This window comes from Bos grunniens, chromosome 8, assembly GCF_055505025.1.
Source record: "Bos grunniens cultivar Pamir isolate PY7600 chromosome 8, Bosgru_T2T1.0, whole genome shotgun sequence".
Classification (NCBI taxonomy): Eukaryota; Metazoa; Chordata; class Mammalia; order Artiodactyla; family Bovidae; genus Bos; species Bos grunniens.
This window is the reverse complement of record NC_141172.1, coordinates 91,263,205-91,288,616: the sequence shown is the minus strand read 5'-3', so window position 1 is coordinate 91,288,616 and position 25,412 is coordinate 91,263,205. Positions and strand designations below refer to the sequence as shown.

Genomic DNA, 25,412 nt, shown 5'->3' with positions numbered 1-25,412 from the left:
TGTATCACAGGAAAATTGATTTCCTCAATTTCTAATTAAAAGAGCGAAGGGGTTAAATAAAGAATTGATGAGGAATCTCATAGTTGAGAAATCATAGCTAATTTTCAGCAATTTGTACAATATTAAAGATCTAATATTCCCACCCCCCCAAAAAATGTGATAATGTGATATTGTAACAAAGAGAGTGCCAGTTATTTCTCCAGCAAAAATGGGTTTACTCCAGATAAACAAAGAACAGCAATTTAGGATCAGCAACCACAAGAAGAAGACTCTTGAGAGTCCCTTGGACTGCAAGGAGATCCAACCAGTCCATTCTAAAGGAGATCAGCCCTGGGTACTCTTTGGAAGGAATGATGCTAAAGCTGAAATTCCAGTACTTTGGCCACCTCATGTGAAGAGTTGACTCATTGGAAAAGACTCTGATGCTGGGAGGGGTTGGGGGCAGGAGGAGAAGGGGATGACAGAGGATGAGATGGCTGGATGGCATCACTGACTCGATGGATGTAAGTTTGAGTGAACTCCGGGAGTTGGTGATGGACAGGGAGGCCTGGGGTGCTGCAATTCATGGGGTCGCCAAGTTGGACACAACTGAGTAACTGAACTGAACTGAACTGAACTGAACCACAACAAGCCATCCTCAAGTCTCTAGCAAGATGGAGAGGAGAACTCCTTTACAGAGCAAAAAGGAAGTTGGGAGGGCTATAGTGAAAAAGGAGTTCATGGATTTTCATCTGCAGAATTGTGAGTGTCTTTCTTGGCTGAGCCCTTGCCAGGTGAGAAGAAGACTGCCTGTTGGTCTGGAGTGTGACTGCTCCCCAGTTTGGTCTCTGACTCTATTTAACTGGAGACTTCCATGTTTTAATACTTACAAACCATGGAAGTGAAAAGTGAAAGTGTTAGTCACTCAGTCATGGCCAACTCTTTGTGAGTCCATGGCCTGTAGTCTGCCAGGCTCCTCCATCCATTGGGATTCTCCAGGTGAGAATCCTGGAGAGGGTAGCCATTCCCTTCTCCAGGTGATTGTCCCAACCCAGGGATTGAACCTGGATCTCCCACATCGCAGGTAGATACTTTACCATCTGACCTACTGGGGAAGCCCATAGTACCCCCCAAACAGCATCATATATTATGCAACTATGGCCAGTAACATTCTCAATTCATAGATCTTCACCAAATGTGACTCTATGGTAAAATGATCCTACCTGTAGCAGTTAGAATTCTCAGAGTACATATAATGGAATATTAATAGGTTCACTGGCATCTTAATGAATTACCCTCATTGTCTCTCATAACTATATTTTTACTTACAGTTTTATCTGAAAGACATGGCTTTTTAAGTAAACACTATTTCCTCCTTTTCTACATATATAATTAACAAGTTTATGGTATTTTACTAAATTTGGAAAATGTAGCAAAATGAAAATTATATGCAATTTTTCAGACAATTCCTACAAAGATCAGAACTATTTATTAATAACATCTTTCAGTCTTTTTAATTATAAAAGAGTATATTTTAATTATATTTATTTTAATATATATTTATAATATATATATTTATATATATTATTTAATTTATATAATTATATAAGTTATATATAATATTTAATATATAAGAGTATATATTTAATTATAAGAGTATATAATTGCTATTTAAAAATGGAAGTTTTGTAAATATTCTTTTATAACTTAAGTCTTCTTAACAAAATATCTTAAGCATGTAAATATGAAATAGTACTATTAAACATTATTTTCAGAAACTGTACATTACTTCATTCAATTCTTGATGGTCAGACTGTTTTGAATATTTCAATATTATAGATCATGCTTAAATAGATTCTTTGCTGTATCTCTTTAAATGTTCTAAGAATATATTCCTAGAGGAGAAATTACTCAGTAAAAAAGTGCAAGAATTTCAAGGCTCCTCTGGCATATTGCAAAATTTCATTCCAGGGGAGTCATAATTGCACCCTAGCCAAAACTGGGTATTACAATTTTTTAAAAGCAATCAAATTTGAAAATTTAAAACTAGTAACATATTTCTACTTATTTTACTTTGGTGTCTTTTGGGGTTGAATTTTTTCTCATATTTTAGTGGCCAGTTTCCATTTTGTGAATTATTTGATCATGTTCTTGACCTATTTCTCTATTGGGGTGTTTGTATTGATTGCTAGCACTGCTTTTATATTAAAGCTATCAAACTCTTTCACAAAATATTCAAGACACTGACATTAATTGTCATGTGCCCTTTAGTAAGTATATACATGTTTTTATTGTTCAGATATTTTTAGTGAAATCTTATTATTTACCTATGTCTTTTTCTTTGACTTTGGAAAAATACTTTTCCACGCTAGATCAGAGACATGTTCAGCATTATTTCTATTTTTCTATAGTTTTAACCCTATTCATAATGAATTTATTCTGATGTGGAATCTGAAATACAGAACTAACTTCATCTTAATTCTAAAAAGCTTATCAATTGTTATGATATCTATTTAATATATTTTATTAAATATATTTAACATAAAATTGAAAATATTTGAAAAGCTAGTGATTCATCCATTTAGTATTATATTCGGTGCCTGTTCTGTTTCCTCTTCCATCAAACACATTTTACATATTCTATGATCTAAACCCAGGCTTTGTTTGGATCCACTGGACTATCTGATTACCCTCAGGTCTTATGCTCTTTAAGTTACTGTTGCTTTCTATGTCATTCAAAGAATTTCTCTGCAATTATTCTAAGTAGCCTTTAGCCATCATTTCATTTTAATTCTGGCCTAATGCTTATTGGAGAATGACTTTTAAAAATTTCTCACATAGATGGCCTTGGGTTTGTAGGGGAAATGCATAAATTTTTATTAATTTCAAACTGTAGCACATTTTGGTCAAAGAATAAGACCTTAAAATTCTTGTTTGGAGCATTTCTTGATAGTTTTGATACCCTAATTTAATAAATATTTTGGAAATATTCTATGGAATTTTAAAAAGAAACTGTTTTTTCCATGGCACACAAGTGTGTTAGCTATCTATTACTCTAGAAAATTTTTCTTTAATAATTTTCAAATAGCTAGTTCATTAGGTTATGCCTCTTTTAATACCTTTTTATTTTTTTCAAAACATGATTATTGAACTCTACAAGACCAAAAAACTATATGTATCCTATTTCCAAATACTAATCTTGGATATATTGATGTTTGTCTAAATGACTTACATATTCCATTTTTATTATTTTGTTGCCATTTTTCTCCTCCCCACTCATTGGCTCTCATTGCTCTTTCTTACCATCTGCATAATCCATCAATTGTTGATGTGATTTTTTTTTAATATTGTTCATTATGGTTTTAGATCCAATATAACCATTCCATATCACCTCAATCTGTATTTTCCTAAGCTTGTTTTCTATGCATGACTTTCTGCTCTTTTTTCTTGGACATATATCTTACATCATATTCAGTTCAGTTCAGTCGCTCAGTCGTGTCCGACTTTTTGCGACCCCATGAATCGCAGCACGCCAGGCCTCCCTGTCCATTACCAACTCCCGGAGTGCACTCAGACTCATGTCCATCGAGTTGGTGATGCCATCCAGCCATCTCATCCTCTGTCGTCCCCTTCTCCTCCTGCCCCCAATCCCTCCCAGCATCAGAGTCTTTTCCAATGAGTCAACTCTTCACATGAGGTGGCCAAAGTACTGAAGTTTCAGCTTTAGCATCATTCTTTCCAAAGAAATCCCAGGGCTGATCTCCTTCAGAATGGACTGGTTGGATTTCCTTGCAGTCCAAGGGACTCTCAAGAGTCTTCTCCAACACCACAGTTCAAAAGCATCAATTCTTTGGCGCTCGGCTTTCTTCACAGTCCAACTCTCACATCCATACATGACCACAGGAAAAACCATAGCCTTGACTAGACGGACCTTTGCTGGTTTGATTCAAATAATCATCTGTGTCCTGCAGTATGAATTTTCAAAAGTGTATCTTTTCTGTGAGCCTTCAGTATTTGTTCTTTCTTCTGTTCTGCTTTATTCATTCATAGGTTTATTTTTTCTCTCTTTAGTCAGATTCAAACAAGATAAGTCCAATTCAATTCCTGTCCTTAGACAAAGTTTATATTTTGCCTTCAGATCTGATCACTTGGTCACTTATGTGATGGTTGATTTCTGATCTCAGGATCTACAATCAGAAGACAGACTATAACTAGTCCACCCTGCTGCACTGAGGTAGAGTCTTATAAACATACATAAAACCCATCAGTGGAACAGTAGGGAAATAAATTAGGGTACAGTAATTGCATGGGATATAAAGCCACTATTAATAAGATTTAGGAAGTTATGCATACAGAGACATGGAAGAGTCTCAAAGTATGGTGTTAAATGAAAGACTAAGTCCAGAATTATAAGAGTAGTATGCCTCCTCTTACTTTTTAAAAAGATAAATTCATATATATACGTATACATGTGTGAAATGCATAAACTAAAGTCTGGAAAGATACATATTAAATTGTTAAGAGTAGCATGGAATGGGAGTGGGATTAGAAATAAAACATGGTACTCACATTTGGGCTTCCCTTGTGGCTCAAATGGTAATGAATCTGCCTGAAATACAGGAGACCTGGGTTTGATCCCTGAGTTAGGAAGATACGCTGAGGAAAGAAATGGCTACCAACTTGAGTATTCTGGCCTGGAGAATTTTATAGACAGAGGAGCCTGGTAGGCTGCAGCCCATGGAGGTCACAAAGAGTCAGACACAACTGAGTGACTTTCACTTCACTTCTCACATTTGACCCTACATTCTTAAGTTTTGCCTTAATCTTTTAAAAAATGAATGCATTCTTGTGTTGCTTATCAAAAACCTTGACCTTTAAATTAAATTAGAATTAAAATTAGGGGTCTATTGACATGAATATAAACAATGGCTCAAGTCCTGGAGTTCTGAAAACCCATGCTGATCCTAATGTAAATCAAACAGTAAACCTACAATACATATTACTTCTCATTTCTTTTTTCATTTGGGTTTGGTTTGACACTCATATAAGGAACACTGGGTATTGTTAAAAACTATTCTACAATACCAAGCCTATTTTGTGTTAACTCCTTTCCCTCACATTATTCCCAATGGTAACAGTTATGACGGGTGACAGAGAAGGCAATGGCACCCCACTTCAGTACTTTTGCCTAGAAAATCCCATGGACGGAGGAGCCTGGTAGGCTGTAGTCCATGGGATCGCTAAGAGTCAGACACGACTGAGCGACTTCACTTTCACTTTCCACTTTCATGCATTGGAGAAGGAAATGGCAACCCACTCCAGTGTTCTTGCCTGGAGAATCCCAGGGACGAGGGAGCCTGGTGGGTTGCCATCTATGGGGTCGCACAGAGTCAGACACGACTGAAGCGACTTAGCAACAGTAGCAGCAGTAGCATGACGAGTGAGCAAAGAAGCGACTCCTACAGGTTTCATGAATAAAAATTTTCTGTATCATGTATCTGGAATCTGAAATCAACCTCTCAGAATATACATTTAAAGGACCAATTTTCTTTACTGTGATAAAAACACATAACATAAGGTTTACCATTTTAACCATTTTTAAGTGTACAGTTCAGTAACATTAAGTATATTCACATTGTTGTAAACAGATCTCCAAAACATTTTCATCTTGCAAAGCTAAAAACAATTTCCTTGTTCTCCCTCTTCCCAGGTCCTGGTAAGTATCATTCCACTTTCTGTTTCTATGAATCTGACTGCTCTAGAAACCTCATATACTGAAACCATGCAGTCTATGTCTTTGTGTGACTAAATTATTTCTCTTGATATCAGATCTTCAAAGATCATCTTCACTGTAGTATGTGACATGACTTCCTTCCTTTTTAAGGCCGAGTAGGATTCCATCATACATATAAACCACATTCTGTTTACCCATTCATCTGATGAACGTTTGAATCTCTGTCACCTCTTGGATATTTGTGAATAGTGCTGCTTTAAACATGAGTGCACAAATACCTCTTCAAGATTCTGATTTTAATTCTTTTGAGTAAAAACTCAGAAGTAGGATCTCTAGATTATATAGTATTTCTTTTTAAAAAATGTTATTGGGATATAGTTGATTTACAATGTTGTGTTAGTTTCAGGAGTACAGAAAAGTGAAGTTTTTCTAATTTTTTTGAGGAATCTCCATACTGTTTTCCACAGTGGCTATACCATTTTAGAATTCCAGCAATAGGGTACAAGGATTCTTGTTTTTATAGATCCTTACCAATATTTTTCATTTACTGGTTTTTTGATAGTAGCTGTTCTAAGGGCATGAGACGATATCTCATTGTGGTTTTGATTTGCATTTCTATGATGATTAGTGATGTTGAACATCTTTTTATCTCCTGTAGGCCATTTGTATATCATCTTTGGAGAAATGTTTATTCAAGTGCTTTGCCCATTTTTTAATGCAGTTATTTTACTTTTTGGTTTTGAGTTGTAGGAGTTCTTTGTACATTTGGCTATTAACTCTTTATCAGATATGTAATTTGTAAATATTTCCTCCCATTTTCTGGGTTGTCTTTTTAGTCTGCTGATATGCCCTTTGACATACAAAGGTTTTTTATGCTCAGTGTAGCCCCATTTGTCTATTTTGGCTTTTGCTGCCAATGATGATGTTTTTAATCGTACATCTAGACGCTTAGTCAATACCAAGAGTTACAATCTTCAAATGACTGGAAGATTGGTTTGTTTATGAAGTATGTTAGTAGAGATACAAATCCTACAGTGCTTATTTTCTAAGCACTCTGTGTGAAGTTTTCCATATTTTCTCTGACCACAACACCCTTAGTGTCTTGTGAAAAAGCAGCACCTCCTAAGTCAAAAGAAACAACTGAACTGTCCCCAAAGAAACAGTTCTGTTGATTAAGTAGTTTGGTGCCTTATAGGCCCTATATCAAGGGTACTAGCAATATAGCATCTTATATAGTGTAACAATCACAGAAGTGACATCACCTTTGCCATATTCTGCTAGCCACAATCAAGCCATAGATCCCACCCACCCTCAAGAAACAGAGATCACAAAAGTATATGTACACCAAGAGTTGGGGGTCATGGAGGCCACCTTAAAGACTGTTCACCATGATAGCTAATATTAAAGTAAATATATACTCAATTAGCATTAATATTTGATGCTCAGTGATATAAGCATGGTTAAAAAAATCTTGAAGAAAACTAATTACCCAAATTGCATCTAGCATCTTAATGAGCATTAGTTATTATTGTGTTTAGTTAAGTACCAATTTTGACAAAAACATAACAGCAACTCATAGGCAATTTCAGAAAACTGAGAATGTTTTCAGCAATGATTTTTTTCTACACCAACACTCAGCAATGAGGAGCATGACTATCTTCATAGAGGCATTATTTTATCAGCACTTTAATGATATGCTGTAGGTATATTATGTGTAGGAAGTATATTATGTTTAGCTATAAACAGACAAATAACATCAAGCACAGGAGATGAGATAATGTAAAATCTATAGCTGCAGAAATTTATGGAAAAATATGGTGGTACAGATCCCAAAGTTTCTCTTAATAATTCCCTTAAGTATGCATTTATTCAGTAAATACTTACTGTTCATTTACCACATGCCAATACTGTGTTAGTTATTAAAGATAAACAGGGGATGGGATGGACTAGAAGATTGGGGTTGACATATATACATTACTGTGTATAAAATAGACAACTAATGAGAACAGACTGTATGGCACAAGGAAATTTACTCATTGCCCTGTCGTGACCTAAATGGGAAGGAAATCCAAGGAAGGGGGGATATATGTATATGTGTGGCTGATGTACTTTGTTGGAGAAGGAAATGGCAACCCACTCCAGTGTTCTTGCCTGGAGAATCCCAGGGACGGGGGAGCCTGGTGGGCTTCTGTCTATGGGGTCGCACAGAGTCAAACACGACTGAAGCGACTTAGCAGCAGCAGCAGAAACTAACACAACATTGTAAAGCAACTATAATTCAACAAGTAAAAGTGAGAGAGAGAGAGAATAAGTAGTTACTTGCAGATCTGTTTTCGTACGTGCGTGATAAGACCCTTTAGTTGTGTCTCTTTTGTGACCCCATGGACTGTAGCTGCCAGGCTCCTTTGTCCATGGGATTCTCCAGGCAAGAAACTGTGGAGTGGGTTGCCAAGTCCTCCTCAAAGGGATCTTCCTGACCAAGGGATTGAAGCCACACCTCTTACGTCTCTCGTATTGGCAGGCAGATTCTTTACCACTAGCACACCTGGGAAGCCCCTAAATATTTTCCTAGGAAACTAACTCAGTCTACAGATTTATTTAAGGTCTCTATTGCCTACAAATTATATTTCCACTGTTATTAATGGCTTGGCAAGATCTTCATTACCCTTTAATCAGCCATATTTATTTTTCTTTCCTCTTCATTGATGAGCAATGGACTCATCATTGCCTCCATTTTAATTTTACACTCTTCATTTCTTGGAATAATAGAATTGAATCACAGAAAGGAACTTGAACTGTTTTAGTTTGTGTAAAAATCCATCTGATTCCTGAATCCTTTATGCAGTGCCTTGGCCAATAGTGTGTCCAGTCTATATTAAATACCTTCCCTGCTGGGTAACTCCCTCCCTCCAAAAGCAATCTATTCAATATACTTGTTCAGCAAATGTGTATTAAACCACTTACCACAAGTTGAGTATTATACTAGATGCTGGGTATCCAGTAGGGAGTAAAACCCACTTGGTCTTTACCCCTCATCAGGGAAGGCGGACAATAAATGAAGAAAAGAAAGGAATGCATAATGATGAATAGTTAAGGGTGTTCAAAAGGGAGTGAGTATAATAGGGAATAGTAGGGGATGGTCAGAAAAGGACTCTCAGGAAACGATAGTTCAGTCAAGATTTGAGGGGTGAGAATCCCATGGACAGAGGAGCCTGGTAGGCTACAGTCCATGGGGTCGCTGAGTCAGACACGACTGAGCGACTTCTCTTTCACTTTTCACTTTCACGCATTGGAGAAGGAAATGGCAACCCACTCCAGTACTCTTGCCTGGAGAATCCCAGGAACAGAGGAGCCTGTTGGGCTGCCGTCTATGGGGTCGCACAGAGTCCGACACGACTGACACGACTTAGCAGCAGCAGCAGCAGCTAGTAGTGAAGCAGCAGCAAAACTCTTGGTAGGTGTTAGGAACCAAAAGGAAGCCAGAGTGGCTCCAGCATGGCAGACTAGGGAAGAGTGGCATGAGATAAGGCTCAGAGAGAAGGCAGTTCTAGTTTTGAATTGAGATCCTTCTATCTGTCATTCCCACTCATTAGTCCCAGTTTTTCTCCCTTTGGATCACTCAGAACAGATGGTCCTATTCTGCCTATAAGATGCAGACCTTCCAGCATTTACTTGAAGCGTCTCTTGTACATCTGTGGTTTCCCTTCACTTGGCTAAGTTTCCTTGCCCCTTCACCCCCTCCTTCCTGTAACTAACAGGCCACACTTTTAGGATCAAACTCCTCTATCTGTCACATAAGAAACAGAATGGAGGCTTGACCTGGGCTTCAAAGGATGTTCTTGTCATTAAAAACACAATGATTACAAATTACCTCCAAACCAAGAGGAAAATACTTACTACTTCCTGCTTCATTCCTTGGTTTTGAGATTTTAGTTTTCTTTTAAACATCATCTTTACCAGGAGGATTCTACAAGGGAAGCAGGTATAGTCCATAGTGTCGCAAAGAGTCGGACACGACTGAGCTTCACTTCACTTCGATCTAGGGATTTCCCAACTCTCTGCTTGCTAAACATACCCCTCTAGTTTTAGCTGTTGTAAAGAGTATCACTCTATCTCCGGCACCCAAAATTCTTCTCTCCTGATTTTGTAATATCTTTCATCCAATCTCTACACCCCGGCAAACCGCCTCTTCTCTGTGACTCTCTGCTGCCCTCTTTTGGCCATGATCCATGTGAGCTGATGACAAGCAACTTGGTTGCTCTGTTCCATACATTCCTCTAGGCCTAAGGGTATAAAAACTCCACCTTAATGAACACCTGGAGAAGGCAATGGCACCCCATTCCAGTACTCTTGCCTGGAAAATCCCATGGACGGAGGAGCCTGGTAGGCTGCAGTCCATGGGGTCGCTAAGAGTCGGACACGACTGAGTGACTTTACTTTCACTTTTCACTTTCATGCATTGGAGGAGGAAATGGCAACCCACTCTAGTGTTCTTGCCTGGAGAATCCCAGGGACAGCGGGGCCTGGTGGGCTGCCGTCTATGGGGTCGCAAAGAGTCGGACATGACTGAAGCGACTTAGCAGCAGCAGCAGCAGCAATGAACACCTCCCTTGAGCACAGGCACATACCAGTTCCTCAGACAGAGATACAATACTGACAGGATATATTAGCCCCATTTACATACTCTGTGTGTGTGTGGGCAGAGGGGAATATTTCACTCACTATGCCAGTTTCTGGAAAGAGGTCAGCAGAACAGAAATGTCCGTCCTTTGAAAACTATAGTTTAATGTGGGATATAGATATATAAACTGGCAATAATATGTTTGGCCAGTAGTATGATCAGGAACTTATATAATGCTATAGGAACATTTAAAAGGGAGCATATAACAATGACTTAAGGGACAAAGAAGTCTTCAGATCTCAAATTGTGATCTGAAAATGAGAGTAGGGGTGTCCCACATCCTACAAAGGTTAGCACACTTAACAAGCTTGGCCCCTCTGCAGACATCTGGGCCACTCACATATACTTACCATCACACCAGACCTTTGGTCATCATTTGGCTTGAAAATCTACTCACCTACCAAAAACTAGTATTTTGATGGCCAAAGATGACTCCAAAGAAACCTAAGAACTCCTGTCACATAAAGGGTACATAGAATGAAGACTGATTATCTAGCAACTTCACTAAAGTTAAACCCATCCATTTCAAATCCCTGTTAGCTGTAGGCAGCGGCCAAGGAAAGCCTTCCTGTTTGATATCATTCACCGTAACAGAGTTTTGCCAAAAGAATGCACTGGTCATAGCAAACACCCTCTTCCAATAACACAAGAGAAGATTTTACACATGGACATCACAACATGGTCAACACCAAAATCAGATGGATTATATTCTTTGCACCCAAAGGAAGAAGCTCTATACAGTCAGCAAAAACACAACTGGGAGTTGACTGCCTCAGATCATGAAATTCTTATTGCCAAGTTCAGACTTAAATTGAAGAAAGTAGGGAAAACCACTAGACCATTCATGTATGACCTAAATCAAATCCCTTATGATTATACACTGGAAGTGAAAAAAAGATTCAAGGGATTAGATCTGATAGACAGAATGCCTGAAGAACTAAGGACAGAAGTTTGTGACATTGTACAGGAGACAGGGATCAAGACCATCCCCATGGAAACGAAATGCAAAAAGGCAAAATGGCTGTCTGAGGAGGCCTTATAAAGAGCTGTGAAAGGAGACATGAAAGGCAAAGGAGAAAAGGAAAGATATGCCCATTGAATGCAGAGTTCCAAAGAATAGCAAAGAGAGATAAGAAAGCCTTCCTCAGTGATCAGTTCAAAGAAATAGAGGAAAACAATAGAATGGGAAAGACTAGAGATCTCTTCAAGAAAACTACAGATGCCAAGGGAACATTTCATGCAAAAATGGGCACAATAAAGGACAGAAATGATATGGGCCTAACAGAAGCAAAATATATTAAGAAGATGTGTCAAGAATACACAGAAGAACTGTACAAAAAAATCTTCAGAACCCAGATAACCATGATGGTGTGATCACTGGAATAAAGCCAGACATCCTGGTATGCGAAGTCAAGTGGGCCTTAGGAAGCATCACTACAAATAAAGCTAGTGGAGGCGATGGAACTTCAGTTGAGCTATTTCAAATCCTAAAGGATGATGCTGTGAAAGTGCTGCAGTCAAAATGCCAACAAATTTGGAAAACTCAGGAGTGGCCACAGGACTGGAAAAGGTCAGTTTTCATTCCAATCCCAAAGAAAAGCAATGACAAAGAATGTTCAAACTACCACACAATAGCACTCATCTCACAAACTAGTGAAGTAATACTCAAAGTTCTCCAAGCCAGGCTTCAACAGTACGTGAACCATGAACTTCCAGATGTTCAAGCTGGATTTAGAAAAGGCAGAGGAACCAGAGATCAAAGTGCCAACATCTGTTGGATCATTGAAAAAGCGAGAGAGTTCCAGAAAAACATCTACTTCTACTTTATTGATTATGCCAAACCATTTGACTGTGTGGATCACAATAAACTGTGGGAAATTCTTCAAGAGATGGGAATACCAAACTGCCAGACATGCCTTCTGAGAAATCTGTATGTAGGTCAAGAAGCAACAGTTAGAACTGGACATGGAACAACAGACTGGTTCCAAATTGGGAAAGGAATATGTCAAGGCTGCATATTGTCACCCTGCTTATTTAATTCAAGGCAGAGTACATCATGCAAAATGCTGGGCTGTATGAAGCACAAGCTGGAATCAAGTTTGCCAGGAGAAATATCAGTAACCTCAGATATGCAGATGACATAGAACTTATGGCAGAAAGTGAAGAAGGACTAAAAAGCCTCTTGATGAAAGTAAAAGAGGAGAGTGAAAAAGTTGGATTAAAACTCAACTTTCAGAAAACTAAGATCATGGCATTCAGTCCCATCACTTCATGGCAAATAGATGGGGAAACAGTGACAGACTTTATTTTGGGGGGCTGCAAAATAACTGCAGATGGTGACCACAGCCATGAAATTAAAAGACACTTACTCCTTGAAAGAAAAGTTATGACCAAACTAGACAGCATATTAAAAAGCAGAGACATTACTTTGCCAAGATCCATCTAGTAAAGCTATGGTTTTTCCAGTAGTCATGTATGGATGTGAGAGTTGGACTATAAAGAAAGCTGAGCACCGAAGAATTGATGCTTTTGAACTGTGGTGTTGGAGAAGACTGTTGAGAGTCCCTTGGACTACAAGGAGTTCCAACCAGGCCATCCTAAAGGAGATCAGTCCTGGGTGTTCTTTGGAAGGACTGATGTTGAAGCTGAAACTCCAATACTTTGGCCACCTGATGCGAAGAGCTGACTCATTTCAAAAGACCCTGATGCTGGGAAAGATTGAGGGCAGGAGGAGAAGGGGACGACAGAGGATGAGATGGTTGGATGGCATCACCAACTCAATCAATGGACATGAGTTTGAGTAAACTCCGGGAGTTGGTGATGGACAGGGAGGTCTGGTGTGCTGCAGTCCATTGGGTCGCAAAGAGTTGGACACCACTAAGCGACTGAACTGACTGACCGTGTCACCACCCTAATACTCTGTGATGCTTTCCCTTTAACACACCATCTATTTCTCCCCTGTTCCAAACCTCCCCACTGTGCCCTCTAGAGTCCTAAGTCCTGAGTTATACAAAATCCCTCTATATTCACGATTTATTAACTGTTTCCTTCCTCCCTCTCATGCCCTCACTTAAATTGGCCTCAGCCATTTCAAGCTGCTATAATAGAATATCATAAATGTGTGGCTTATAAACAACAGAAACTTAATTATCACAGTTCTGGAGGCTGAGAAGTCAAAGATTAAGGGCTGGCAGATTCCATGTACTGTAAGGACCTTCTTCCTAATTCATAGACAGCCTACTTCTAGCTGTGTCTCACACAGCATAGGAGATGAGACAGACCTCCGGCATTTCTTTTATGAGGAGATTAACCCCATTTATAAGGGATTCACCCTCATGACCTAATAATTGCTTTAGTACCATCATACTGAGGATTAGAGCTCAACATGAATTTGGAGGAAGACACAAAGATTCCACCTATAGAACTCCTCTCAAAATCTTGTTTTTCCTGAATACTTCTTAAAGGAAAGTTTCTCATTCCCTCACACCCCAAACTCTTTGCTCTTATTTCTGTGAGGCAAGGACCTAGTCACCCAGTCACACTCTCCCTACCTAGTCACCATCAATCACAGCCATCTACTACTACCTGGTCCTTCTCCTTCTTCATTTAAGACCTTGGCAATAACTGTCTTCCTCTACACTCTGCTCTTGTCCTTGGGAACTTACAAGACCCATTTAGATGATGGAAGCTCTAATGGGTCCATTGCTTGTGAACATGATTTTCTTCTTACTCTGTGACCACTCCATCTCAATATCACTTACAGAATTCTGCTCTCCATATATCCCTGTAATAGTAAATCACAGTACTGGCTCCCTTTTCTCCTCCCTCCACACCCTCTCCCTGGTAAATCTTTTCTACAGCTATAGCTTCAAGAAAAATCTATGTACTAATAAATATCAAATCTTGACCTCCATTCCAGTACCTCTCTTGAGCACCAGAAACACATACGTCATTGTTTAAACAGATGATAATTTGATGGTCCACAGATAGCTAAACTGAGTAAGTTCATAGATTAATTTTTCATCTTTTACCCAAAAGAGCTACTTGTCCCAAGAATAACACTCATATGCTCAAGCCAGAAATACGGGTTTCATCTTTTTTCCCTCTCCAGTTTTTCTGCACACCTACCTCAAGGCCATCTCTATACTTCTTCCTTTTCCATTGCCCTTTTTCTAATTCAGGTCACCATCATCCCTCAAGTAGATTATTCTGCACCTCATCCTGCCACCCTGCCAATTCAATCGTCACACTACATCCATAGATTATAACATTCCTCTAACTTAAAAAAATAAAACACTTAAATAGGAACCTTCTGCTTTCAGGATGAGGCTAAAACTTCCCCGAGCAGAATAATATTCTCCTATGAGCTGGCCCCTCATTAACTCTCCAGCCTCATCGTTCATTCCTCTCACCCATACCTTCATTTTTCTAAACAGGCTGGACCACTCGGGTGGCATACTTCAGGATGACACGGCATTTACAAGCTTCTTAGAACAATTACAGTTCTACTTGCATCTAAGACTAGAAGACAGCCTTATTAAATGTCTGACTGTGGAGAACACAGATTTCTAATGAAATCCATATCCATGAACCCTAGATTTGTGCATAAAGATAGCCAGTTACACATAGACTTGATTTCTACAGACTTCTGGTAAGTCCCGAGGGGGCTACAAGAAAGAGAGAGGGGAAATAACATACTATTAACAGGGAAATTTTAGCTCTACCAGGCTCCTTAAATTATGACAATGCTTACACATGATTGGCCCAGAATTTAGGCTGCAGTGAACCATCTCTAATAGCTCAATTCCAAGGATAATAGAACCAAGCAACTCCTTGACGATCCTCTACATCCTCTCATTTTTAAATCCCCGGATTCTGGCACATAATCAATGCTTAACCATAGGATGAAGATCCCTTGCAGGACTTGATTCTCCAGGACAACCTAAATTCTCCAGGACAAATATGATGTCAAACGTTCTCTCTAAACCATAGAAATTTTATGCAAATAAATTACAATGTTTATTAAAATATTCATGGAAAAGATCAAACAAGTAAGCACTGCAATAAAATGACACACATTAAAAGAGTAAGAACAGAAAAGATTTGAGAAATCAGAAGCCAGGGAAGTTTTGTGATAAACCATGAACACGATGCATACTAACCCATGTCACACATGTCTAGGTATGGCTTCCCTGGTAGCTCAGTTGGTAAAGAACCCACCTGCCATGTGGGAGACCTGGGTTCGATCACCAGGTTGGGAAGATCCCCTGGAGGAGGGCATGGTAATCCACTCCAGTATTCTTGCCTGGAGAATCCCCATGGACAGAGGAGCCTGGAGGGCTGCAATCCATGAGGTCTCAAAGAGTCGAACACAATTGAGTGACTAAGCACAGCACAGCAAATCAGATAATGATAAAATCACATTAAAGCAATATTCTGCAGAGAAAGTACTGTTCTGATTGGTACAAGCCGAGTATCAGATTTGAAATGAAGAGTGAGAGGGCTTACCTTTTTTAAAAAATAATTCTTGGGATTTCATGAAGAAATCAATTGAGAAAACTGAAAAACCTGAGTGAATTATATTAAAACAGTATACATTTTATGATGGAGTTAAGTCAGGTATACTAATTTATAACCACTCTGACTACTATAAGATGATTTGATACATTCCCAGAGATTCATTTATTCACTTATTTAAACAAATACTGAGGAACTTAGTGGCTAAGAATCCTCCTTGTATATAGTGGACTCAGGTTTGCTCCCTGGTCAGGGAACTAAGATCCCCCATGCCACAGAGTAACTGAGTCCATGTGCTGCAACCACTGAAGCTCACACACTCTGGAGCCAGCAAGCTGGAACTACTGAGCCCATACGCCACAACTAGAGAGTCTGTGTGCCCCAACGAAAGATCCCACATGACCCAACAAAGATCCTGCAGGCTTCAACTAAGACCCAAAGCAGCCAAATAAATATGTATGTGTGTGTGTGTGTGTATGTATATATAAACAAATACGGAGCACCTCTGATGTGTTCTCAGTACCTGTGATATGAACCTAATTATCAAAACAGAGGTCCCTGCCTTCAAGAAGTTTATTTTTGCAGTGGAGACAGTACCAAGAAACATGCAAATTAGGAAAGTACACAGTGTCTTACAAGATAATTAATCCTACAAGAGGAAAAAAATGTAGGGCATATGGCCAACGCAGCAAGGCCAGTAGAAGCTGTAAAATTAATAGGATGATCAGGGTAGCCTTCCTTCACAAGACATTTAAGCAACCACTTGAAACGAGTAAGGAAAGTTAATCAAACAGATAGCTGAGGGAAACACATCCCCTGGCAGAAATGACAGACAGCATGACAGAAAGACCAAGAATGAGAGGGCCTTTTACAGTTGTGGTTTCACACTTATGTTTTGATTACTTTATTAAGCTACTTCCTGCAGTCTCCAAAAAGGGAAAAACCATATCTGCTTGGCTCTATTTTTCTCTCCGGCACCTAGTCCTGGGATGGCACAGAGTAGATGCTCAGAAAACATGTGATGAATGAGCTTCCCTGGTAGCTCAGATGGTAAAGAATTCGCCTTTACCAATCCAAAGGAGATGGTAAATCTCCTGCAATGCAAGAGAACTTGGTTTCGATCCCTGGGTTGGGAAGATCCCCTGGAGAAGGGATTGGCAACCCACTTCAGTATTCTTGCCTGAAGAATTCCATGGGCAGAGGAGCTTGGCAGGTTACAGTCTGTGAGGCTGCAAATATTCAGACATGACCAAGCAACGAACACTTAAATAAACAGAGGGGATTAACTTGTACAATTTACTTAATGAGCTCAAATAACCCTTACTTGGTTAGCTAAGGCAACGTGTTCTATTCTGTCTCCTTTGGATTTTGCTCCTTCATTCACTTTCAGCAGATTCTCATCTTTGTGTTCTACACCATTATAGATTCATCCTACGATGGGATGACTGAGTAATGGGATGACTGAGTACTTGCATCAGATACTCATTAGTAATTGCAGAAAGTCGTCAGGCTCATTCTCTATCTGATAACTTTAAGAGTCCTTATAAACCTCCCGCCGCCGCCGCCAAGTCGCTTCAGTCCTATCTGACTCTGTGCGACCCCACGGACTGCAACCTACCAGGCTTCTCTGTCCGTGGGATTCTCCAGGCAAGAATACTGGAGTGGGTTGCCATTTCCTTCTCCAATGCATGAAAGTGGAAAGTGAAAGTGAAGTCACTCAGTCGTGTCTGACTCTAAGAGACCCCATGGACTGCAGCCTACCAGGTTCTTCCATCCATGGGATTTGCCAGGCAAGAGTACTGGAGTGGGGTGCCACTGCCTTCTCCTATAAACCTCCCAGTGCCATCTAATAAATGTCTACAACTAATTACTCTTCCTGAAGAAATTATTTCTGCTTTCTTCTCTTATAAAGCTGAACAGATTCCTTTCCCTCTTTCTTTATTCTCTGGCTAGCTGCCTGTATTCTGCAGAATCAGTATTCTGCTCTGTGGTGTGAGAAACACAAGTTGTTCTACTTTTTGTCAGGAAGAGATTCTTTAGGTTTGGCTTTGAGCTTAAGATAGGTAACTTATTGAGAAGAAAAAAGTATTTCTACAATTTCTCAGGTATAATTCACTATTAAACATTTTCTTTGCATAAATTATCTCAGGAATTTTTCTATTTTGCCATTTGGCACCCAATGCCATAAAAGATGTAAAGACACATTATGCTGATTAAATTCCATAAATTCCACATCATATAAGAAAACCTCAACAACTGTGGTTGAGAGAAAAACAAAATTATAGTCTTGTAAAGCAGATTGTTATAAAGTATGTCTGAAAATCTTTTAGTATTTACTGCTCAAATAAATACAAAGAAAATCAAACAAAACACATAAGGTAAGAGTCTATCAACAGACAAATTAGTAAAGAAATTGTGAGATTATGTATACATATATATGTGTGTGTTATATATATCAATGAAACATTATTTATCATTTAAGGACATTCTGCCATTTACAACAACTTGGGTGAACCTAGAGGACATTGTGCTAAGTTAAATAACCCAGACACAGGAGAAAAAAAAAAAAAAAAACGAATCATCTCACTTATATGTGAAATCTAAAAAAGGCAAATACATGAAAGCAGAGAGTAGTAGTACAGTGGGTACCAGTGGCACAGAGGTGAGGAAAATAGGGACATGTTGTTCAAAGGGTACAAACTTAGTTATATAAGATGAATATGATCTAATGTAATCTAGAGGTCTAATTTACAGCATGACTATAGTTAATAACACTATACTGAATATTGGAAATTGGCTAAGAAAATAGATTTCAGATGTTCGAGTTCCCAAGAAACAAACAACCACAACAACATCAGTAACTATGTAAAGATACGGTATATTAATTAGCTTGGCTATAGTATTGATCTAACTATGTGTATATGCACACACACACAATCACCATGCTATACACATTAACTATATACAATTTTATTAATAAATAAATATAAAAGAAACCTTTCAATACAATGCCAAAAGGAATACTTTTCTTAAATAATGTGATGATCTATGCAAAACATACAGTACCTAACGTTATAATGGAATGTTTTAACAAAAATAAAGTTTATAGATAACTTGCTATGTTTTATGATGAAATAATATAACACATGCAAAATGTGTCTGTTCATAATAGATGCATAATGAACATAAGATAGCTTTATTTCATGATGCACTTATCCATCAGTTCAGTTCAGTTGCTCTGTCCTGTCCGACTCTTTTTGACCCCATGGATTGAACCATGCAAGGCCATCACCAACTCCCGGAGTTTACTCAAACTCATGTCTATTGAGTTGATGATGCCATCCAACCATCTCATCCTCTGTCGTCCCCTTCTCCTCTCACCTTGAATCTTTCCCAGAATCAAGGTCTTTTCAAACAAGTCAGTTCTTCACATCAGGTGACCAAAGTATTGGAGTTTCAGCTTCAGCATCAGTCCTTCCAATGAACACTCAGGACTGATCTCCTTTAGCATGGACTGGTTGGATCTCCTTGCAGTCCAAGGGACTCTCAACAGTCTTCTGCAACACCACAATTCAAAAGCATCAATGCTTCAGTGCTCAGCTTTCTTTATAGTCCAACTCTCGCATCCATACGTGACTACTGGAAAAAACACAGCCTTGATGAGACGGACCTTTGTTGGCAAAGTAATGTCTCTGCTTCTTAATATGCTGTCTACATTGGTCATAATTTTCCTTCCAGGGAGTAAGCATTTTTTAATTTCATGGCTGTGGTCATGATCTGCAGTGATTTTGGAGCCAAAAAAAAAAAAAAGTCTGCCACTGTTTCCACTGTTTCTCCATCTATTTGCCATGAAGTGATGGGACCAGATGTCATGATCTTTGTTTTCTGAATGTTGAGCTTTAAGCCAACTTTTTAACTCTCCTCTTTCAATTTCATCAAGAGGCTCTTTAGTTCTTCACTTTCTGCCATAAGGGTGGTGTCATCTGCATATCTGAGGTTATCGATATTTCTCCCAGCAATCTTGATTCCAGCTTGTGCTTCATCCAGTCCAGCATTTCTCATGAGGTAAGCTGCACATACGTTAAATAAGCACAGTGATAATATATAGACTTGACGTACTCCTTTTCCTATATGGAACCAGTCTGTTGTTCCACGTCCAGTTCTAACTGTTGCTTCCTGTTCTGCATATAGGTTTCTCAAGAGGCAGGTCAGGTCGTCTGGTACTCCCATCTCTTTCAGAATTGTCCACAGTTTACTGTGATCCACACAGTCAAGGGCTTTGGCATAGTCAATAAAGCAGAAATAAATGTTTCTCTGGAACTCTATTGCTTTTTCAACAATCCAATGGATGTTGGCAATTTGATCTCTGGTTCCTCTGCCTTTTCTAAATCCAGCTTGAATATCTGGAAGTTCACAGTTTACATACTGTTGAAACCTGGCTTGGAGAATTTTGAGCATTACTTTTCTAGCCTGTGAGATGAGTGCAACGGTGCAGTAGTTTGAGCATTCTTTAGCAGTGCCTTTCTTAGGGATTGTAAGGAAAACGGACCTTTTCCAGTCCTGTGGCCACTGCTGAGTTTTCCAAATTTGCTGGCATACTGAGTGTAGCACTTTCACAGCATCATCTTTTAGAATTTGAAAGCTCAACTGGAATTCCATCACCTCCTCTACTTTTGTTCATAGTGATGCTTCCTAAGGCCCACTTGACTTCACATTCCAAGATGTCTGGCTCTAGGCGAGTGATCACACTATGGAGATTATCTGGGTCATGGAGATCTTTTTTTGTACAGTTCCTCTGTGTATTCTTGCCACCTCTTTTTAATATCTTCTGCTTCTGTTAGGCCTCTACCATTTCTGTCCATTATTGAGCCCCTCTTTGCATGAAATGTCCCTTGGTATCTCTAATTTTCTTGAAGAGATCTCTAGTTTTTCCCATTCTATTGTTTTACTCTATTTCTTTGAACTGATCACTGAGGAAGGCTTTCTTCTCTCTCCTTGCTATTCTTTGGAACTCTGCATTCAAATGGGTATATCTTTCCTTTTCTCCTTTGTTTTTTGCTTCTCTTTTTTTTCACAGCTTTTTGTAAGGCCTCCTCAGACAGCCATTTTGTGCTTTTTTGCATTTCTTTTTTTGAGGGGATCGTCTTGATCCCTTTCTCCTTTACAGTGTCACAAACCTTCATCCATAGTTCATCAGGCACTCTGTCTATCAGATCTAGTCCCTTAAATCTATTTCTCACTTCCACTGTATTATCATTAGGGATTTGATTTAGGTCATACCTGAATGGTCTAGTGATTTTCCTTACCTTCTTCAATTTAAGCCTGAATTTGGCAATAAGGAGTTCATGGTCTGAGCCACAGTCAGCTCCCGGTCTTGTTTTTGCTGACTGTATAGAGCTTCTCCATCTTTGGCTGCAAAGAATATAATCAGTCTGATTTCGGTGTTGACCATCTGGTGATGTCCATGTGTAGAGTCTTGTGTTGTTGGAAGAGGGTGTTTGCTATGACCAGTGCATTCCCTTTGCAGAACTCTGTTAGCCTTTGCCCTGCTTCATTCTGTACTCCAAGGTCAAATTTGCCTGTTACTCCAGGTGTTTCTTGACTTTTTACTTTTGCATTCCAGTCCCCTGTAATGAAAAGAACATCTTTTGGGGGTGTTAGTTCTAAAAGGTCTGTAGGTCTTCATAGAACCGTTCAACTTCAGCTTCTTCAGCATTACTAGTCGGGGCATAGACTTGGATTACCATGATATTGAATGGTTTGGCTTGGAAATGAACAGAGATCATTCTGTATATTTTTGAGACTGCATCCAAGTAGTGCATTCGGACTCTTGTTGACCATGATGGCTACTCCATTTCTTCTAAGGGATTCCTGCCCACAGTAATAGATATAATGATCATCTGAGTTAAATTCACCCTTTCCAGTCCACTTTAGTTCCCTGGTTCCTAAAATATCAATGTTCACTCTTGCCATCTCCTGTTTGACCACTTCCAATTTGCCTTGTTTCATGGATTGTACATTCCATGTTCCCATGCAATATTGCTTTTTACAGCATCAGACCTTGCTTCCATCACCAGTTACATCCACAACTGGCTGTTGTTTTTGCTTTGGCTCTGTCTCTTCATTCTTTTGGGGGTTATTTCTCCACTGATCTCCAGTAGTATACTGGGCACCTACCAACCTGGGGAGTTCATCTTTCAAGTGTCCTATATTTTTGCCTTTTGATACTGTTCATGGTGTTCTCAAGGCAGGAATACTGAAGTGGTTTGCCATTCCCTTCTCCAGTGGACCACATTTTGTAATAGGCTAAGTAAATATTCATACTCTAATAACCCTCATAATAGAATAATCTGGTCTCACTTACATTTAATCTAAGGTATACCAGATCAGATCAGATCAGGCGCTCAGTCGTGTCCGACTCTTTGTGACCCCATAAATCGCAGCATGCCAGGCCTCCCTGTCCATCACCAACTCCCGGAGTTCACTCAGACTCACGTCCATCGAGTCAGTGATGCCATCCAGCCATCTCATCCTCTGTCGTCCACTTCTCCTCCTGCCCCCAATCCCTCCCAGCATCAGAGTCTTTTCCAATGAGTCAACTCTTCGCATGACGTGGCCAAAGTACTGGAGTTTCAGCTTTAGCATCATTCCTTCCAAAGAACACCCAGGGCTGATCTCCTTCAGAATGGACTGGCTGGATCTCCTTGCAGTCCAAGGGACTCTCAAGAGTCTTCTCCAACACCACAGTTCAAAACCATCAATTCTTCGGCGCTCAGCCTTCTTCACGGTCCAACTCTCACATCCATATATGACCACAGGAAAAACCATAGCCTTGACTAGACGAACCTTTGTTGGCAAAGTAATGTCTCTGCTTTTGAATATGCTATCTAGGTTGGTCATAACTTTCCTTCTAAGGAGTAAGCGTCTTTTAATTTCATGGCTGCAGTCACCATCTGTAGTGATTTAGGAGCCCCCCAAAATAAAGTCTGACACTGTTTCCACTGTTTCCCCATCTATTTCCCATAAAGTGATGGGGCCGGATGCCATGATCTTCGTTTTCTGAATGTTGAGCTTTAAGCCAACTTTTTCCCTCTCCACTTTCACTTTGTGAGCCCTCAAATGTGTACTATACAGAGATTTGGTGAAGGTGTCTATATATCATCTAAAAGAGAATTTTAGTCAAATGGAGTCTGTATCAAAGAAGGAGATAATTCAATCTTGCAACATTTAAATTTAGCAGTTTACATAATGATAAGAGAATATTTTCCAGAGGTAGCCTCCCTCAGTTTGAATCTCAGTTCTGCTACTTACTAGTCATGTGTCCATGAGCAAGATATCTTTCTGAGCCTGAGCTTATTTCATCTAAAAAATGAATCTAAAAATATTACCTACTTGTGATGGTTAATTTTATATGTCAGCTTAACTAGGCTATAATTACCCCACTGTCTGGTCAAACATCAGTCTAGATATTGCTTTGAGCCATTTTTCTAAGACATGATTAATGTTTAAACTCTGAATAAAGTAGATTATCCTTTATAATGGGAATGAACTTCATCTGTTCAGCTGAAAGCCTTAAAAGGAAAGACAGATTCCCCAGAAAAAAAAGGAATTCTGCCTTCAGACTCCCTTCAGATTCAAGATACACCAACTCTTTCCTGGGTGTCTAGCCTGTCAGCCTGCCTTGTAAATTTTGGAATTGCCAAACCCTGATTCCTTAAAATTTCTTTCTCACTCTCTTCCCCCATACCTTTTTCTCTACCTCCCTCCCTCAATATACACAACCAGAAGCATTATAAAACTCTTTACTCTAAAATCTATTTTGACTGAACTTAATATAGCCACTTCAGCTTTTTTGGTAATTCTTGTTATTAGGTATCTTGTTTTCCACTTTTTTACTTTTAATCCATCAGTGTTTTTATATGTAAAGTACATTTTATATGGGCAGCATATAGTTGGCTCTTGTCTTTTTATTCATTCTGACAACTTCTGCTCTTTAAACATGTTTACAATATTTCTTTGCTTAGCTCTGTATTAACATATGGCAACATTTTCCTTCTACCTGAAGGACTTTCTTTCATATTCTTATAGTGCTATAGTCTTTTTTTACCATTATTCTTGAAAGATATTTGTACTAGGCATAGAACTCTAGGTAGTCAGATTTTTCTTTAAGTATATTAAAGATGTTTCTCCACTTCTTATTTGTGTTGTTTGCAGTGAGATATCTATGGCAATCCTCATCTGTGTTTCCCTATTTGTAATGTATCTTGTTATCTGGCAATTTCTAAGATTTTCTCATTTCTTCTCACTGAGCTTCTTGTATTTTGGAGTTTACACAACTGGAAATTTTAAATTATTTCTTCAAATGTTTTTCTGTCCCACCCCTTTTGGGAACTCTATATACACAAACTTAAAATAGTGTATATGAAGTTATAATAATAATTTCTATTATGATTACTCCTTTTCCCCCTCTGTGTTTCATTTTAGATATTCTTCTGTGTCTTAAAATTTATTAGTATTTTCATCTGCAATGTCCCATCCATAATGCCATCCAGTGTACTTTTCATCTCAGACATTGTAGCTTTCATCTATAGAAGTTCAATTTGAATATTTTAAAATATCTTTCATACCTGTATTTAACATGTTTAATCTTTCCTCTAGCTTTCTGAACATACAGAATGCAATCTGAAACACTGTTCTAATATCAACCTCTGTTAAGTCTAACATTTGTGTCAGTTCTTGATCAGTTTCAAGATCTTTTTGTGTTGTTGAGTGTTGTTATTAGAGACATAAAAAGGGCTCTAAAAAAGCTGTGACCAAGGCCCAGAAGAAAGACAGCAAGAAGCGCAAGCACAGCCGCAAGGAGAGCTACTCCGTATACATGTACAAGGTGCTGAAGCAAGTCCATCCGGACACCGGCATCTTGTCCAAGGCCATGGACATCATGAACTCCTTCGTCAATGACATTTTCGAGCGCATTGCTGGCGAGGCATCGCACCTGGTGCATTACAACAAGCGCTCGACTATCACATCCAGGGAGATCCAGACCTCCGTGCGCTTGCTGCTACCTGGGGAGCTGGCCAAGCATGCCGTGTCCGAGGGCACTAAGGCTGTCACCAAGCATACCAGCTCCAAGTAAATATAATATGCCTAACCGCTGTTAACGGAGAAGGCAATGGCACCCCACTCCAGTACTCTTGCCTGGAAAATCCCATGGATGGAGGGCCTGGTGGGCTGTAGTCCATGGGGTCGCGAAGAATCGGACACGACTGAGCGACTTCACTTTCACTTTGATCAGTTTAAATCAAGTAATTTCTCTCATTATGGATGGTACTTTATTACTATACGCTTTCTAATTTTGGGGGGGATGCTAGACTTTGTAAATTTTGTCTTGTCTGGTGCAATATTTTATGTCAATAACTACTCTTGTAGTTTGCCCAGACTGTGCATGAAAACAATTAGATCCTTTTGGGCTTTTCTTTTAACATTTGTCAGGCAGAGCCA

At 39.1% G+C, this 25,412-nt stretch overlaps 1 protein-coding gene across 1 annotated transcript; it reads left to right on the top strand.

Moving 5' to 3' along the window:
- Positions 1-653: 653 nt before the first annotated feature.
- On the top strand, positions 654-25,047 carry LOC147367684 (histone H2B type 1-C/E/F/G/I-like). The gene is made up of 2 exons (XM_086414126.1): positions 654-773; positions 24,694-25,047. Exons 1-2 carry the CDS (start codon positions 654-656, stop codon positions 25,045-25,047), a joined length of 474 nt encoding a protein of 157 aa, XP_086270252.1.
- Positions 25,048-25,412: the final 365 nt, after the last annotated feature.

What these genes read in the sequence shown, in the direction of transcription:
- LOC147367684 (XM_086414126.1), top strand. Translation starts at nt 654, where the DNA reads ATGGAGAGGAGAACTCCTTTACAGAGCAAAAAGGAAGTTGGGAGGGCT. An exon ending in CTTGGCTGAGCCCTTGCCAG is followed by an intron (nt 774 to 24,693) that starts GTGAGAAGAAGA and finishes TGTTGTTATTAG; the next exon opens with AGACATAAAAAGGGCTCTAA.